Below are 18134 nucleotides of genomic sequence, written 5' to 3' on the forward strand. Positions count from 1 at the left end.
AAAAAACTGAGAAGAAGAAGCAAAGACAGAACCTCCGGGCTTACTATATAGTACACAATGTTCTGTGCTTCCCCACATTCTGGTCCTGCGTCCTATACAACGTAAAAAGTGAAGAAGCACGAATAAAAAGTATACGGAATAAGACACTGTCTCGGCCTCTCTTCCATGGCCCTTTTATGCACGCCCTTTTAGACTGCACTGAGCAGGGTGGCTTTACTAGCTATCGGCACTATTGGAGTATATTGATGTGGCCTTACAATATTATAGGACAGGCAAGGATTTTTGTCAACACGCCCCCCCCCCTTCCAGCCAGTAAATATACGTGTCACCCCCACCCCCACCGAATCGACATGGAAGTCATGGGACACGGTCTACATGCAACGACATTCCCTACAAATTCGAAATGCTCAAGGACACTTGAGTTCAACTTAAACAATAATCCTGAAATATCCCTCCGCGTGAATTCACAAATTTCATCCCAGCACAACATACACACAGCGCGAAAGAAGATGACAGAACTGGTCCCCTCCCGTGATAAACACAACCCTTTCGACTCCCTTTCCATAATTAGACGCGCCCCACTTCCTGCCCCAGTGCACCACATCGTGCCAGAAAGGACGCAAAACAAAGCCACACCCCCTTTTACTCCCATGCACCCAGTTCCCGATATAGTTTGGGACCGGACAGAGTCCCGTAAATACACGCAAACAGCTTCGTAACCAGCAAAAGCACACAAATACCACTATCACATGCGCACTCAGCTGCAGTAGCCAGCCAGCCACCCTGGCTTCCTGCTGCGGCTTTTTCCCTTTCTCCTCCCTTTCCCTCCCCTCTCGCGAACGATCGTCACCCTCCTACCCTTCGTTTCTGGCCCCCATAAGCAGCCGTCTCTTTGGAGGCGCCGTTACTCCACCGTGCCTTGGATCACTCTCCCGTGCCGTGTGTACACACTGTCTTCACTTCTGCGCGGAAGATTATCGAACCGAGAAGGGTGTAATCTTATTTCCTTCCCCCCCACCTTCTTATCGGCGGAGATTGTAAGTTTGTCCTGGCGTTGAGAACGTCGGGCCACACAACGCCGACAGCGAAAGCGCCGTGGATGCAGCCCACCTTTTGTTATACCGAGACCCAAGTTCGCCGTTGTTCTGCCTGGTCTGAGCGAGAGCCCGTGCACCGTGATTGTTGGACCCTGAGCGAGTATTCCTGGCTCGTCTGTAAACAGGTGGGTGGCTGTGTATGCGTGTGCATGAGCGTATGAAGCGTGCCGCGCATTTAATTAGATCTCGAACGTCCTTGCTAATGCTCGTGACGTGTCACGGCTTGCGATCGGTTTGAACGTGTCAGGTGTTGAGGGCCTTTATGGTGAAAATTCTTTTTTTTTTCCATCAATGTTATCGGTACATGTTCGAATTGAGAATGTATTTCGTTCAATAATCGAACAAGGCTGCGGTACGGAAGCAAGCATCGATTGAGTAACTGTGGCTCTTTGTTTTAGCAGCCATCTCCGTCGTGTCACGCTGTCATATGCATTACGCTTCCCTTGTCTATTCGCAAATAACAACACCACGCCCTCTCCCACAATACACCATGGCGGACATAAACCTGCCTACTGCGGCCGGACGTAAAATGTGCAAACGTGATATGTATTCTATTGAATACTGGAGAATGGGACAACGAATAATGCTCGACCATAATGCCTTTAAAAAAATGCTACTGCCTTCGCCCTACAACGAAGAGTAAGCTCAGTGTGTTGTCCCTTCCAAGGTGAACATCGGAATTGAAGAGAGACCTAGCTGCTGCCTCAAATTGCACGTAATCCATTGTGGCTTGTACGTAATCTCTTTTTTGTTTCACAACCCTGCCTCGGCAAATGCGGCTCAGAGAGGCGTGCACCTGTTGCCTAACCTTCGGAAGTCACATACATCATGGCGTGATACTTTGCGCAACGTGTACTCACTCCACACTAGACTCCTTCCGAGTTCGCTCAGACAATACGTGGAAATATTGGAAATATAGTCAAACGCGACCACATATTTCAGCTTGCGATGAGTTCTTCTAGTGTTCACGATGGTTGATACAAGGATGCTATTACGGAAAATCTACGCGCAATTTGCTCTCCGATCAAATATGTTGCGGAGGTGATTAGGTAAACATTGCCTATTTCCATTCCTTTTCGGTCAACACGTTAACGTGAGGTGGCGGTTGTCACCGCTTTGAGCACTGACGTATCGTTATAAATCGATGTAAGTGCGATATATTTATAAGTGCACACACTGCAGAATGCTGCGCCCATATTGATTACGACTATTGTGGGTTCGTCGTTCCCGTTCTGCTACACTCGTCATTCAATATCCGTAGTGTCGTCTTCATTGTTGTCTAGTTGGAGTCCGTGTAAACGGGTCTACCTCCATATGTAAGCTCCCTATTTCATGGCAATACACACTCCCACAGTTGCCTTGCTTGATGACACTATACAGTTTTCCTACGTACTTGATGGCAATACACACACAACACACACTGTCTTCATACCTCCATACCACCACCTCCCTAGGTGTGTATTGCCATCACACAGAGGACCTACCTATATGGAGTAGGTAGTTCTCGTACTTGATGACAATACACGCTACCCTATCCTCAATAGGCAGTTGACAGTAGTAGTGACAGTACACAGAACTCTAAGTACGTTTGAAACGTACGTTTTAGTCCGCCAATCCCTGTAGTTGCTCTTCCACTTCGATACCAGTACAACACACAAATAGAACAGAAACAACAACAACAACAAATAAGTAATGACGATGTAGTGGGATGTTTCGCCGCTGAAGCAGCACTCTATCCCATTGCTGGAGGGGGAGAAGATGGTGAGTGATGATGAAGATGAATGTTCAGATGAATAGAAGAGACAGACAGAGGTCGCACATATCTACCTCCATAGGTTAGTCCTTCTACTTGATGACAATACACACAATGTAATCATTATCCTCCCTGCTCACTGGCGACGCATAAGCCGCTTTATCAAGCGTTGAAGTGGCTCATCCCCTCCACAGTCTTCAATAGAAGTTTACTGCGTGCAGTCGATGATTATTTCGAGGTAGTTCATCCAGTCATTACGTTGGCCTTGCACCGATCTTAATTACTGGACGAATTCCATAGTTTCAAGTTTCGGTCGATGTTTGGTTCGAAATCTAGGCGAGACGGATTAAGAGTGCCAGGAGAAGTAGCGCACGGTGGAGGTTCGTCAACCGACCCCCACGGCAGTGGAGAGTGACTGAAAAAGTTCACTCACTATCTTTATGACCTTGGTCTGCTTCCTTGCAATCCGTGGCCTCCGCGCGCTCGCTACGAAGAGCGCTTGTTCAAGGATCGCACGTTTATGAACGAGGCTCCTGCATACTTGAAAGTCTACGGACGTGACCTTTTATTCGCTTTGAATATATTTCCGTCGGAAGTGTGTTCCGTGAAAGTCAAACGGCAAGATTCTAGCGGGGAAATGATGAGAGTGCATGGCAACAGTTGCTTGCAAAACGAAATGTGTTTGTATCGATGCGTATACGTAGAAAAATTTGGGACATGGTCGTATACAAGTTTGGTAGTCTAGAAATGTTATTTGATGGCGAGCAAATCAATTTATCCTCATATTCCAATATTTTCTATCACAAATGTAGTCCATCTTTTAATGTCGTTTTTATCGTTCTTGTTTGATACCATTTGTAGTATGTTAAAAAAATTAAAGCTGAATGTACCGGGGGGAAAAGAGCTGCGATAAAAAAAGATTTAAAAAACTCCCAGAGGAAAAATATACTTTATAGAAATCAGGATCAATTGTGCGTCTCGATTCGTGCAGCGAGAGAAATCGATGAAGGTTCACCTTGTAGCTAGAGGTGCGAAACCTTCTGCCATCACTATTGTTTGTTCCAATGCACAGCGCCATCCGGGTCTACCGACGTGTACGACTAAGTTACGTGAGACAGCTGTCGTAGCTCACCTTCTATATGGCGACCAAGGCGATCAATAGGCCACGGTCAAAACACCCGAAGGCACAATTATCGCCCGATTTTTACCCCTCGAATCTGAGAAAGGCTGTTAACCCGAAAATGTCACTCCCTATTATACTCAAACTCAGGTTCTTCTATTCTGCAGAATAATACCTTCTTTATACGAAATTCGGTAATAAAGTATTACCACGAAGACAACAAAATGAAAGTTAACGTAAAGTGCTCTACTCAAACATAATTTCAATAACAGTTCTAGTAATAAAGTGCTCTCAAACATAATTTATGCCACCAGACAGTATTTATATACTTTTCAGTGTGTAAGAAGGGATTATGTTTTTAATAAACACCCCATTTTAGTTCCGTAGGCTAAACTGAAAAAAAAAAAAAAAAAAAAAGACAGATTTTTAACTTGGTGTTGAAAAAGGCATTTGCGAAGCACCCATCTGAAACAGTGCTCAAAATGGAATACACTGCCCTAGAATACCGCCTTATGTACAATATGCCCTTGAGATGATGTCTGCTGCCGAATACAACATGCACATAAGGATGTTTTACAAACCACCTTTCTGTGATGTATGAAACTCGCAATAGTGTGTGTCATAGGACAACGCGTTTGCACGCGATATGTCTAACGGAATTTACTGTGCAGTTGCTACAATGCGAGCAGAAGCTTTGCAACAAAAGAGGGAGAGAGAGGGAGACAAATATGTACCGCAAATGTGTTTTTGACTTTCGTGAAGAATGTCGCCGGTATCGTTTCGTGTTTAAACATTTTATCGTGCCTGCCACTTCAACTCAACCTGCAGCAAAGATCAAGTGGAGCTCGAAGCGAATCCCTCTGACTGCTAGCGCACTCTGCCCCCTCTCTACCCTGCAGGGGACTGTCAAATTGTCACGCAGTTGATGCGAGTATGTAGCACACAGAGTACGCGTACTTTGTGTCGCTTCTACGCGTACAGAATCAAAGGGGTCGTGCACGAACTTTTTTTTTCCAGCTGCGGGAGAGCACGTTCTTGTTTTAGGTTGATTGGTTGACAGCCTCGAATATGTTGATCCTCTGACGGAACGAAAGTTATGTTATTCTGACCACAAGATGTAAATGTTGGATACGCTGACAAGAACTTGGGATGTGCAACGGCTAAGAAGTTCTCGGAGCATTGTTTTGGTCGGCGTCACCATTCCGCAAGTCGGCTTCACCTCACAGTCGAAATGGGTTTTGTGGAGGCAAGGCAAAGTGCCAAAGCCGCATTGAATTAACCTAAAATCATTAAATAAACCTAAAGATGTCATAAACACTAAACTAGCCTAAAATATCACTAATACAACCAAATACGAGTGTACAGCCGTAGAACAGCAGAAGGAAATTAGGCTATAATTGAGGATACAAGGAAGAGAATTGGTATTTCTCAGACAAAAATACCCACGCGTTTCTGCATGGTTCTACTTTTTTTTTATCTCTTGTGTGTGGCGTGCAAAAGGAATGCCTTTATAAATAAACACCTTTTTCTTATTCCGCATGCTCAACTGAAAGTTCTCATATCAGTGTTGAAAAGAAAACAGAATTAACGAACTCAAAAACTTGTTTTAGCACTTGTACTGTCCAAGCATAGCTATATACTGTCTGTGTTATAAACACTGAATTTCCTATGGGACCTAACAGCACGGTGTGAGTTAGTCTAAGTCCATCTCAGTATTTTTTGCATCTCAATCAATCAATCAGTATAAGCCCATTCTTTCTGCGTGTGAGATAAAGAACTGCAGGGTACTCGAAAACACGACAAAATAACACTATAGGGAAGAAAATAACACTATAGGGAACAAAATAATACTACAGAGAACTGACACGTGGCAAATATCGCAATACCTGAGGAACTTACATTCAGTTACTTCAGCAAAGAGTAACTAGGCAGGTAGTAAAAAGTAATTATATAGGTACAGTTACGAGTTACTTGCGACTACTACCCAAGTCTGGTGTCAACAAAATTAGCTGTGCACTCCTGGAAAGACGATCCTTCAGCTATCGAGATCTAGGTCGAATGAACTGGAAATAATGGAGCTCCTATACAAGCATACCCGGCGCGGTCGTTCATTTAATGCTTTCGTTCTCACGAATCGCACGTATACAGCCATCTGGGCTCCAGACACGCATCGACCATTCCGTGCTTCGCCTTGGAGGCTTCGGTGGCGAGAAGTCGGCGATGCACTATAGTTGCAGAAAAGTGAAGTGAGTTCCTAACGCTGTCCTTTACTCGTATTTCATTTGTCAGTGAGCGAAGTCACAAACCCAAGGCGGTGGTGCTGAAAGGGCTCGTCGTTGTCGTCCTCACGACTAGCGCCCTTGGGGAATGTGCGTCCTGGGCCGACTTCTAAGGAAACTGTGCCGACGTATGTCTGACAGCGTCTGAGGAAAACCCAGGAAAATCCCCAGAGAGCGCTGCCGGCACCGGGATTCGAACCCGGGTACCTCCCAGTCTCGAAGTGACATGGCCACGCAAACCATTGAGCTGGTACAACGTTGGCTGATCTGAGCTGCGCGAGCTGCTATCGCAAACCCAAATTGTCATCGTCAGTGCCTAGTGAAGGAAAATGATGAGGACGAATGAGCACGTGCTCTCCTGGTGGCATTCAACGTGAACGCCCGGCAGAGGAGGTGTGAAAAAAATTGCTTTGTGTGAAAGTGGGGGCGAATGCCAGCCACCTCGCATGACTTTATAACTATTCGGAACGCTGTAAGTTTCCCTTCTCAATCCATATAGTTAATAGCTCAACTAGTACCAAAACACAAAGGAGAACTTGCTATTCACGTTGCATTACTGTCTCCGAAAGTGTCTGGGCATTTCGATCGAGTAAATACATTGCGAAATCCACGCACATTTATTTGACGAGCACCTCGAAACAGTTCACAACTGCCAGAGCATGATCTGTGTTATCCTTGCGCCAGATAAATCTAAAATCAATCAATCAATCAACTGGCAGACACGACCGTCCATGATACAAATCCGCGAAATCAGTTCACGTCGTTTTCTATCATATCCCTTTGCTAGGATTGGGTCCATTCAGCGACGGCTGCTTGCGGAGGCATGTGTCTGTAATCAGCCTTCGGGACTGCCTCTCACAAAGATAATAGCGCAGGTGATATCGGGATGAGCGCTATATTATTCGATAAGACTGGCCTGTGAGGTGGCGAAGGTTATCTGGTGCGCCAATCATTCCGACGTTGCATCTACTATGCCAGGAAGGGCCCACGAAAATGGCGACTACAAGTGACTGTTCTGGTTTAACGAACATCTAACCTTCATAAGGTGACGTAGCCTGCTGTGTGTGTGCGTATTCTGTGTAAGGACTGGGGGAATTGAGGCAAGGAAGATTTGGTGCCACGTTGCATCATTCCAGTGGGTATAACTTTTATTTTCGTGGTTGGGTAGCGTCGTGTTAGGACATCCTTTTATTCCGCGGACAATAATCTCTCCCGTTCGGAAAGTGGATTCGGCCGATTTTCTGGTCAGTCTGTTACACAATCCATGTGTCGCAGCAGTCGCGGTCCCGTCATGCACTTATCTTCGGTTTCTTAAATTTAAACTGAGTATCCTTGACGATGATGTCCTTTAGCTCTGCAATAATCGGGCAACAGCGTGACATCTTTCGAATTTTTATTTTTCAAATTACTTGCATGTTACTGCACGTATTGAATTACCGTCCCCGAAGATGACTTTGTGTTGTCATAAAGGGTACGTAGCATGCGTTAACGAGGCGCTTAAAAACTTGCATCAGGACGCGGCCGCATTTTTGTGTCACACGTACTGGCTGCGGCTGGGACATTTAATTTGCCATTCGGTGAAATGAATTCGCACGTTTAATTGGCTATCAAAGCATCACGCGCCGCCATGGCACACTATTGGCTGCGAGATCGACATATAGGGGGCGGCAAGGTCACTTTTCTAGTCCACACTACGGTAGTACATCGTTTCTCCGCAGTGCGGCGAGACCGTTCGATCTCGGAGCGAGTAGTGAAATTGCTCAGAAAAAAAGAAAAAAGAAAGAGAGATTGAACCTGTTGAACGTACGCGTGTTTAATCCAGACATCTTAGCCATTTATCTTTTAACAGTGAGCTCTCCTGATAACATTAGTCAACGGGGTAACTCATCCTTATCGGTTGCATAAGCATATTCATTTTGTTATGTTTCCTTTTAGTTAATCTGTTCATTCCTTACGCTATCCAAATTCCTTTTCCTTCGCAAGAAATCATTCTAGTAACTTGTCTTGTGCTACTGGGCGACATCTTCTTATCGTCTGGCGATAACGCCCGGCTGCTGTGCAAACAGATAGCCGCGCACGCAGCGTTCAAGAAACCGATATGTGCACTCCGTAGATGTTGCTTATCAGAAAACAATATTCGCGGTACTTTCATCTCTGGAGTGTTTGCAAGTTGTCACATTGCTATTAAGAAAGCTATATGTAAGAGAGATCGTAATCTCTAAGTATACACTCTTAAAAATGAAATTAAAACACTCTTAAAAATGAACACTTATGCTGTTCATAACTGTTACAAAAAAGGCGTACGCCTACCGTTTACAACGAATCAGGGCAGATAACGATAACATTCGAGATTATGGTTGGCTATGAGCGTGCTATGCGGTGAAGATCATTTCAAAGAGGGTATTGGTCTTGATGCCTTTAAGAAGCTAATTACTAGTTCTCGGCAAGCTGCTGCACCCTGATTTATATTCATCATACAAACTATGGCAAAGGGCAGCGAGAGTATTGCATCCCAGAAGTTTCTGACAAGCTCCCGACCAATTCCTTAAATCTCACATTCACGCGTAGTGTCAAAGACATGTTGTATCACCTTACATTCGAGGGTTATGATTAGTTAACGATCATCCTTTCTTGCATAGCCTATGGTTCGCTTTTCTTTTTTCGTGGTAACATCGTAGCTGTGTAATTCGTCTCTCAGTATTTTATGCGTACTTTTCCTTTGATACTTCGAGTGTTATTCTTCACCAGAGGAATAGCGAAGAACATCAAGACTCAAAATTTCAAAGGAAAAGTGCGTATAAAATACTGAGAAATGAATGGGACAGCTGTATTATGTTACCAAGAAAAAAGAAAAGCAAACCATAGGCTATGCAAGAAACGATCACCGTTACTGAATCATAATTTCATCGCCCCCTCCACTGCTTGCGATTCTGGATAGACAACTGCTTGTCGCCGAATAGCGCTGTAATCTGTTTTCTGTATGGGAAACCATTCGTATTTTTTATTCGGTTTTCCAGAAGCTGGTGACGTTTAGTGTCGCAAATCGGAAGCTATCCGGTTTCTGGAGGTATGAAGGCGACCCTCGTTAGAGTGATTTTCAATGCTGCCAGACGTCGCGCTACCAGCTTAGGAAACAAAAACTGCGAATTACAGGAAGAAATGCCGAAAACTTTGCGCATAGCTTTTTTTTTTTTTTTTCAGCAGTACCGCCAACCGCACTTTAGTAGCACAATATGTATGGGACAACGTTTTATCCCTTGCTATGTTAAAGTAGCCATATCATGAGATGAAGTTGAAATTAAGTTCGCAAATTTACGTGATGCAAAGCATGTATCTCATGATGCTAAGGAATGACATTAAAACTTAAAGCTCCAATGCCATTTCTCGAGCCGGCGTTGCACGGGCATTGCACGGAAGTTGCCGCAGTAAACGTTAGAAATTATGCATGGCAGAGAAATAATAATAATAATAATTTTATTATCCAAAATCAACACTCAAAACACAACAGACCCGTCTAAGCCAATGTGACTTCCCAAGCAGCACAATGTACTGAAAGTCGAGTGCAATAGGGGTGGACGGTATATGTCTTATCAATGTTGTTTAGTTTCACGAGTCTGTTCAAGGCCTTCCACCTACCCGTCCACCCCTATTGCACTCGACTTTCAGTACATTGCGCTGCTTAGGTTGTAACAATGAAGAGAAAAAAAAAGAAAACGAACGTGCTGACTGCGTTATGTACCACCCGTATATTACAATATCGCTGTTACTTAAATTTATCTGTGCGCCGGTACAGTAGACCTATTTGATGCCCTTCCATATCCTCCCTCTGAATAAACGTGTAAGATATATTGTCCGCTGCCAGCACCAGCTCCTTTGTACCTCACGCTATACCAGTACGGTCAATCACCACAAGCACGCTTCAATCGCTCGTCGACGGGCACCTTCTCGTTGCACTTGAACTCGTAACCTTCTCTTGGGAATGCGAAGTACATATTTCCTTTTCCTTCTTTCTACGCCGCCTGCTATCCGGTCGTCCTTGAGCAATCAGCAGCAGGGGGTTGGGATTTTCCTAGGTCACCAGTGCAGGATATGTGTCCATTCTAGAATATTCCATCCACACACCTTCGCTTTCATTAGAGCACAATTTGCGAACAGGTAGCTCCACTCAATCAGTTTATTTTGAGGAAGCCAGGGAGCAGACGACAGTACGTCCACCAGGCTGGGAAGCCATTGCGGCAACAGACGAAACATTCATGTATCATAAATAGCAGAAGGCATCTCAATGGCTTCACTCTCTCTCTCTCTGTCCTTCTCCGCTCCGCAGACAGTACGCACTCCCAACCACTTAAGTATATCCGTCTGGCCCGATGTCTCAGGTCGCGTGATAAGTGCACAGCTGATTTGTGAACCTCTCCTTTAAAAAATAAAAAAAAATAGGTCTACTGGATTCCGAGGATATTTATTTTCCGTTCGCATTCGACGTGACAAAGTAAGACTGAACCCTTTTCGCCCCCTCTTTCTTTCGGAAATTCGTTCTGTCGTAGCCTTCGTGCGATTTTCTTCGTGAAGGGTATTGTAAAGCTAATTTGGGAGCTCAATCGTGTTGTTCTTTTTTTTTTACAGATAAAATGCTGCATATGGTGAAAATCCCACGGCAGAGTGCCGTGAAGCACACAGTCGCTCGCCAATGGGCGAGATGGCAGGCCTCGAGCAGCAAGGTAAGCTAAAGAGACTCTTTTTATTGAAGCGATAAGGTGCGTCACTACGGATTTTTTTTTTTTATGACATCAACTTCGCTGAAAGAGTACATAATTTAAAAGAAAAATATAAAAGTCGTCAGTGAACATCACCGAGTCCACAAATTTTCGACAAGAACCTGAAAAATTCCATAGTTTCGGATTCTCCAAAACCAAGAGACGTCACCACGAGCTATTACGTCTGTCTCCTAGCACCAGCGCGCGCACCTTCCTCATTGTTCTCAGCACGCTGGAAGACTACACTAGCAGTTGTGGTGAGGAGTTGGAAAAGGACCTTGGAGGAGTGACGTTGCCAGACGCGTGAAAGTCTGCAGAAACTGTGACGTCACACTTTTAAAGAAAACAATTTCGTGATCCTTCTACATCACATTGACAAACAATATTTTGGGGGGGATACAGTGTTAGATACGTGGACTGAATGGCAAAAATTCGGCAAGATTCAGGAAGACACGAAATTTAGTCCGCAGTGTTAAAGTATCACGTTGAGCCTGTAGGTATTCGGATGTTTTCAATAAAAGCGATAAAGACACCACAAGGGAGAGACACACCAAAATCACGCGTACACACCAACCAACGAACAAACAGACGACCGCAGACCGTGTGTCCTTTGTGGTGTTTTTAGCGCTTTTAATTGAAACCGTTGAAGTTCAGGCGTGTGCAGCGAGTATCAACGGTGTGCTTACTACCTAATTGGGCTTTTGCTCTTTTTTGCCCTAGGCGGTGGCTATTCGGCGCGAGGATACCTCCTTGTGGGAACGAAGGGCACCTCTGGCGCCCCACCACGTTCGCGCCCTCACCAAGAATGGAGTGAAAGTTTACATCCAGCCCTCCAACAGACGGGCCTACCCGATACAGGTACGAGACGCCATACACAAGTCTAGTGAAACGGTCAACAGTCTGTCGACTATGTGAATATCTGAGTCAAAAATGGGAAACGTCTAGCACTCGCAAGTGAATAAGATAAGTATTTAACAAGCTTTCGGACGGAGTCCGTCCTTCACCAGGTGCGACACATTGAACACTTGGGAGCAGTGGCGTAGCCACGGGGGGGCTAGGGGGGGGCTCGAGCTCCCCTACCTGCCACGGACCGACCCACGGAAATCGTGCAAATCCGAGGAGAAAATAATATATATGGGGGGGGGGGGGGGGTGACAGTGTGACGACCGCGAAAGTTCTTACAGATCATGGCGTCTAAGCAGCACTCTTGAATGGTTTTCAAAGTATGAGCTTTTCAGAATCCTTCCAATCTCGTGACACCACCTCATTGGACATGACAGCCTATACATGTAATCGTATTGTGCACGTCCAAATCAATTATTTTCGGTCTTTGTTTTAACCGCATTTTGCGGCGTGCACGAGTATGTGCATGTTGTCGCGCCCAGGATCAGCGGCGGGGGGGGGGGGGGGAGTAGGGCGAGTTTTCGTATCGAGCCCCCCCTACCTTGGAAGTCTGGCTACGCCACTGCTTGGGAGAGATATATACTCGTATATCCTAATGTACATCAGAGAAGAAGGTGGTGAAGAGGAAATACAAATTATTATTAGAAAAGATTGAGGGCGCGAAAACAAAAATACAAAAGAAGGCTCCTCCTTTTGTATTTTTTTTTTTTCGCGCCAAGTGTTAAATGTATCGCACCCGACGAAGGACGGACTCCATCCGAAAGCTTGTTTTTTTTAGTAAAATAAATTGTTTTAATGTTTCAATCTCTTTAAATACTTATCTTACGTGAATATCTCGGCAGTAGGAATCTGCTTTAACCTGACCGTGGACGAAAAGCAGCTTGGTAGCAGGGTACAAGTTGCTCAGTCTTCGATGTGCTGAGGTTTCCGCGCGCTCGCGCTAAGGAATCCTCAGGTGGGCAAAATTAATGCAGTGTGGCGTCCCTCATGATGGCGAATTCTGCTGGTCGTTTTTGTGCAGCGCAGTCGTAGTGTGACAGTATGGGATCAGTGTACGACCAACGAAACGCGACCAGACCTGCTGTGTAGAAGGCAGCTACGTTCAACCGAATCTATAGATGTTATCAGGCACGCGGCAGAGAAGGGCACTAGATGTGGGCCATGCGAGGGCAAAGGACAAGACGAAAAGAAAGATAGAGCTTGAAACAAAAACATTTAAATCAGTCATTGCGACACGCCATTGATCCCTTACGTTTTTTTTTTATTTTTCTATATTTTATTTAATTTATTTTTTGATGGGCGGGAGCGGTTATGTAGAGTGTCCTGCGACTTTGTGATGAGGCCTTGTGTAGCGCAAAACACCGTTTCGGTGTTTCGTTACGGATTGTAATTGCGTTAGTGGTTACAGCGGCAATATAGCAATCGTCTATACCTGTGGTTCTCAACTTGCGTTATTCAAAGAACCAGTGATCGCGCCAGTGTCACTTTGAGGAACATCCTACTATACTGCACAATGGTAGACGCAACTGTGTGCAAGTGGGTCAGAGAAACTGGACGTCGTACGAGCTGTGAATTATTTATTTTTATTAATTTATTTTCATTAGGCTATTTATTTTGATGTTGGATTGTCGGTTGAGCCAACCAGCGAAACGAACCGAGGAAACCAGCGATAACGATAGCTGCTGGCTCTACAGCCTACGCCGTCAACCGCTACAACGGGCCATTTCAATGCCAGTCCTGATGCCAACAATGAGCGGGTGGGTACGGACGAAAAGCAATTCTGGCCGAAGGCAAACCCTGGTACGCACTCAAGTTTCACTTGCGGGAGCTCGACAGTACCATGTTCGCGGAACCTCAGGACTAACACGGAAGATAAACAAAACTGTTCCTAAAGAAAGTAGGTCGGCCCTTTGGAAAAATAATCTCGTATGCTAAGTGTGGGTCCTAGACGAAGGCCCCTCTTTTTGGGTGCCCTTGCGGATTGCGACGTCTTGGCTCCAATTGCTTGCTGCATAGAGACGCGGACGGCGACGCGCCAAGCGTTCGACAGGGGAAGGGCACCGACTAAAATAAACTTAAATAAATAAACACACCGGCTAAAATAAACATTGATCGGATGAACGTTCCTCCAGTCTACTGATAGGCGGGCTTTGTATACTAATACTGGGGAATTTTAAGCCATGGCTGATCAATTTAGACCCATAACGACAACTTTGCCGTTACGAATTTTACTTGCAAAAACGAGAAAATAAAGACGTCCATTTTAATGAAGGAACGAATAACCGAGACACACGGGACACGAAGACAAGCACAGGAGTTCTCAGTCCCGTGTCCCGTGTCTCTCGGTTATTCGTTCCTTCATCATCATGCACCAGTTAGTCTGCGCCCTATCTCTTTTATCGTCCATTTTAAGATTCGCATAAAAGCTTTACTTTTTTTTTTTTACTTCGATGGGCGTAACAATGTTTTGCGGTTTGCATCGACTTTCTTACGTTGCCATACGATGTTGGTGGGAGAAAATATTCAGGAAAAATTCCGTTCTTCCCAGTCAGGCGGATAAACAAAAATCGCTACACCGATGCTACGATGATCCCATTGTAAAAAGCCTGAGTGTGGGCAAAAACAAACACGCGCCCACGCTCAGGCCTCCTTCACTATGGAGTTCATCAGCTTTTACTATCTACGCGATGTTATCCACGATGATCCCGCCGAGGAAGATGAAGAAGAAGCAAAAGGCCCATAGCTTGCATCAGTTTCCCCCTCTCCCGTACAGTTATCTCGCTTTCCTCAGCGTTTTTTTATTTTTATTTTCTTACACCGTAGAAAGTGCTCCTGGTTCTCCTCTCTACACGAAGATGATGCTGACAACGCGATTTTATTTCTTGTCTGCTACCCAGCAGGAGCAGCAAAAAATGGAGATTCTCGCTTTTTCTTTTTTACGTACTGGACTACGAAAACATCTGTGGCTTTCGATGAAACGGAACTAACTTATGGACGCACTGCACGTTTCCGAGAAAAAAAAAGTGCGCTTCATTCGCCGCAGCTTTGGTCCTACAGAAAAGAGAAAAAAGTGTATCTCCAGATCAGCTAAGATCGTCATTGGGAAGAATGATTTCGTGGTTTTGTATAGATTTTGCAAAGTATGCTGTTGTATTGCGTTTAATGCGGCGGTTGTCTGCTAGCTTTCATATTTGTACAGTTTGTCATATATGACCTGGGAATCTTCTACATGCTTTAAGAATCTTGACAATTATTGGTAGGATTAAAATGAATGGGATCATGTAACATTCTACAAGCAAAGGCAATAAGTTCTAGATATCTAATGAAGGTATTGGCTGTTCAGTTTCATTCACCAGAAAAAGCGAATTAAGATAATCTGCTGTCTCGCGCAATGCTGCTTACAAAACAATTTGTTACATAATGAGTGATTATGTTCAGTTTCATTCACCAGATAAAGCGAATTAAGATAATCTGCTGTCTCGCGCATGGCTACTTACAAAACAATGTTACATAATGAGTGATTATGGTTTGCAACACGTTAATTGCTTGCATTTAGAGGATTATTAGCATGTGTTGTATGCTCCGTGAGCTTTGTGAACAGTCACAAAAAACATTCTCGCTAGCCTGCAGAGTTTTTCTGGACGGGCAACCATGAATGATGGAATGGAGCCTGCCCTAACGATGGCATACCTGCTGATCAGGGTTTGCGTTGTTGCTAATTGTCTCTCGTCCCACTCTTGAAACTATACCTTTAAAAAAAAAATCTGTATTTTCCACCACTCAGCAAATGCTGATCGTTGTAAATCAAAATTTGTTAACTTGTCGCAGGCGTACGTGAACGCCGGCGCAGAAATGCGTGAAGACATCTCGGACGTTCCGGTCATCATCGGTGTGAAACAGGTTCCCATCGATCAGCTGTACCCGGAGAAGACGTACGCCTTCTTCTCGCACACCATCAAGGCTCAAGAGGCCAACATGCCCATGCTGGATGTCATCCTGGAAAGAGGCATCCGGCTGATCGACTACGAGCGCATGTGCGACAGCAACGGGCAACGTGTGGTGGCCTTTGGAAAGTACGCGGGAAAGGCTGGAATGATTAACATTCTACATGGCCTGGGTCTCAGACTCCTGGCCCTCGGACACCATACACCTTTTATGGTTTGTAGCGTTGCTGCTTATATTTGCGTGTAGTAATATAGGTGTACATTTCGTTCTTCATCGCAGCACATAGGTCCAGCCCACAACTACAGGAACAGTGGCATGGCAAAACAGGCAATTAGAGACGCAGGGTATGAGATTGCTCTTGGGATGATGCCACGCTCTATTGGACCCCTAACCTTTGTTTTCACTGGAACAGGCAATGTGTCCCAGGTGAGCTCCCTCTTCTCGTGCATATAATTATGGTCATGGTAAACGAAAAAAAAAAAAGTCCGGCCGATTCGTATATGTGCGCACGCAAAGCATACAGAGAACATTGTGGGGGCTTTGCCATAAATTCGCTGCTTTAAATTAGCCATGGTTCGTTAAGTCCAAGTTGTTGACGTATATTGCATAGTCTGAGCCAGTGATTTATCCAGACCCCCCCCCCCCCCCGAAGACCCCCGAAGACCCCACCAAAAAGATCTGGAGCAGACCCCTTAAAAGTTTGTGAGATTGCACAATCTTAAAAAAGCATGTAAATACACCCCCTTTGGGAGCCCAACACTCCATCACGGACGAAATTCTGGGTAAACCACTGGTCTGAGCAGTAGGGTATTACCGTGGCGTTACAGCGTAATCCCTTTAATTCGAACTCGAAGAGGACTGTAGATTTGTTCGGATAAAGGGGAGTTCGAATTACAGGGAGCTGCTCTGAATGGGGACATGATTGCGTGGTATCACATACTAACTGCATGGGAGACGCGTCATGGCTTGCTAGAACTTACCGCACACTCGCATTCACGTGATTCCGTAAAAATGACTAATTAATTGCAACATTTGTGTACAGGGAAGCATCAAAACACCTCAGGGTAGAAAATGTGTTAATATGCGGTTGCATTCGTTTCTTCAGCCGCGACTGAATCAACATCGTTTGCGACGTTCAGCCCATAGGTGGGGAAGTTACTTTTATTTTGTAGTGCACTACCGTTACTCACTACTTTTTCGAAAAGTAACGCGTTACGTTATTCGTTACTGTTGCGGTAGTAGGTAACGCGTTACTAACGCCGTTACTTCTGATAAGTAATGCCGTTACTTTTGCATTACTTCACCAGTTGTCCTTATATTTTGTTGTACCATTTTTGGTTGAGTCACATAAGTGCATTCCGCAAATCAATACAAGCAATGTTGGGCAAAAACAAGGGTCACGTATGAACACAACTTACATGTACGATTTATTGCAACGCAGAAGTAGTTGATGTTCAAAATTTTCATCGGTGAGCTTCGCCCGTTGGGCTGAGAGAACGCCTAATGACCAGTGAGTGTTCCTTGTCAAGGTTGATAGAGACGGTGACCTTTTATCTCATACAGTACAAATTCAAACGGCCAATTCCTTGGTACTTTGTTACTTGTTCAGAGGGTAGAGGCTATTTTTCTGCCGCTTTTGCCCCATTCGTCGGAAAAATACCAGAGGGAGTGAAAAACAGAGGTGGTAAACAAAGGTGACACCTCAACCAGGGTAGGTCAACAACCCTTCTTTTGCGTTCTTCGTGGGTGTCGATGTGACCTTCTTGTCATTGTTGAAGATGAATAGAAAAAATCCGGGATTTTCCCGAATTCTGCAGGCACGGTCCTCGCTCAAGCTTTCAAGTTCCCGAACACGCAGTAACGCATAACGCCGTTACGCGTTAGTTGTTAAAAATGTAATGACGTTACGTTACTCATTACTTTTCTCCCAAACGTAATGCGTTACCATATTTCACTACTCGAATGTAACGCGTTACCGGTAACGCACTACTTTGTAACGCGTTACTCCCCACCTATGGTTCAGCCCAACCCAGTCGCGAACCCCGCGAATATCTTGATCCCCTTAAAACAGCGTGGTTTACTTGCTTTGCCGACCACGCGTAACAGGCATCATTCTGCGGTTATTCGTTCCTTGTTCCTCTGACATAAATCGCGGTGATATGTGGCAGCCAAAGTTGGGTATCAGTAAATCGCACAAATTTTTGAGCCAATTTCCACCACACGAAATTGACTTCTACATTTCAACGACATCTGGAACGAATGAACGCCGACACCGTAGAAAAT

General features: G+C 44.9%; 1 protein-coding gene across 2 annotated transcripts in view; it reads left to right on the plus strand.

The window, feature by feature from the left end:
• The first annotated feature begins 802 nt into the window (after positions 1–802).
• LOC135399046 (alpha-aminoadipic semialdehyde synthase, mitochondrial-like) overlaps positions 803–18134 on the plus strand; it is a 29851-nt gene continuing 12519 nt past the window's right edge. The window contains exons 1-5 of one of the 2 annotated variants that reach the window (XM_064630694.1): positions 803–1222; positions 10873–10967; positions 11724–11861; positions 15735–16064; positions 16131–16277. In XM_064630694.1, coding sequence (XP_064486764.1) covers positions 10878–10967; positions 11724–11861; positions 15735–16064; positions 16131–16277 — 705 coding nt within the window. In that variant the 5' untranslated portion in view covers positions 803–1222; positions 10873–10877. The remainder of the gene's footprint in view (positions 1223–10872; positions 10968–11723; positions 11862–15734; positions 16065–16130; positions 16278–18134) is intronic. The other variant, XM_064630695.1, reaches the window with a different exon arrangement.

This window comes from Ornithodoros turicata, chromosome 6 (assembly GCF_037126465.1).
Source record: "Ornithodoros turicata isolate Travis chromosome 6, ASM3712646v1, whole genome shotgun sequence".
In the NCBI taxonomy this organism is placed as follows: domain Eukaryota; kingdom Metazoa; phylum Arthropoda; class Arachnida; order Ixodida; family Argasidae; genus Ornithodoros; species Ornithodoros turicata.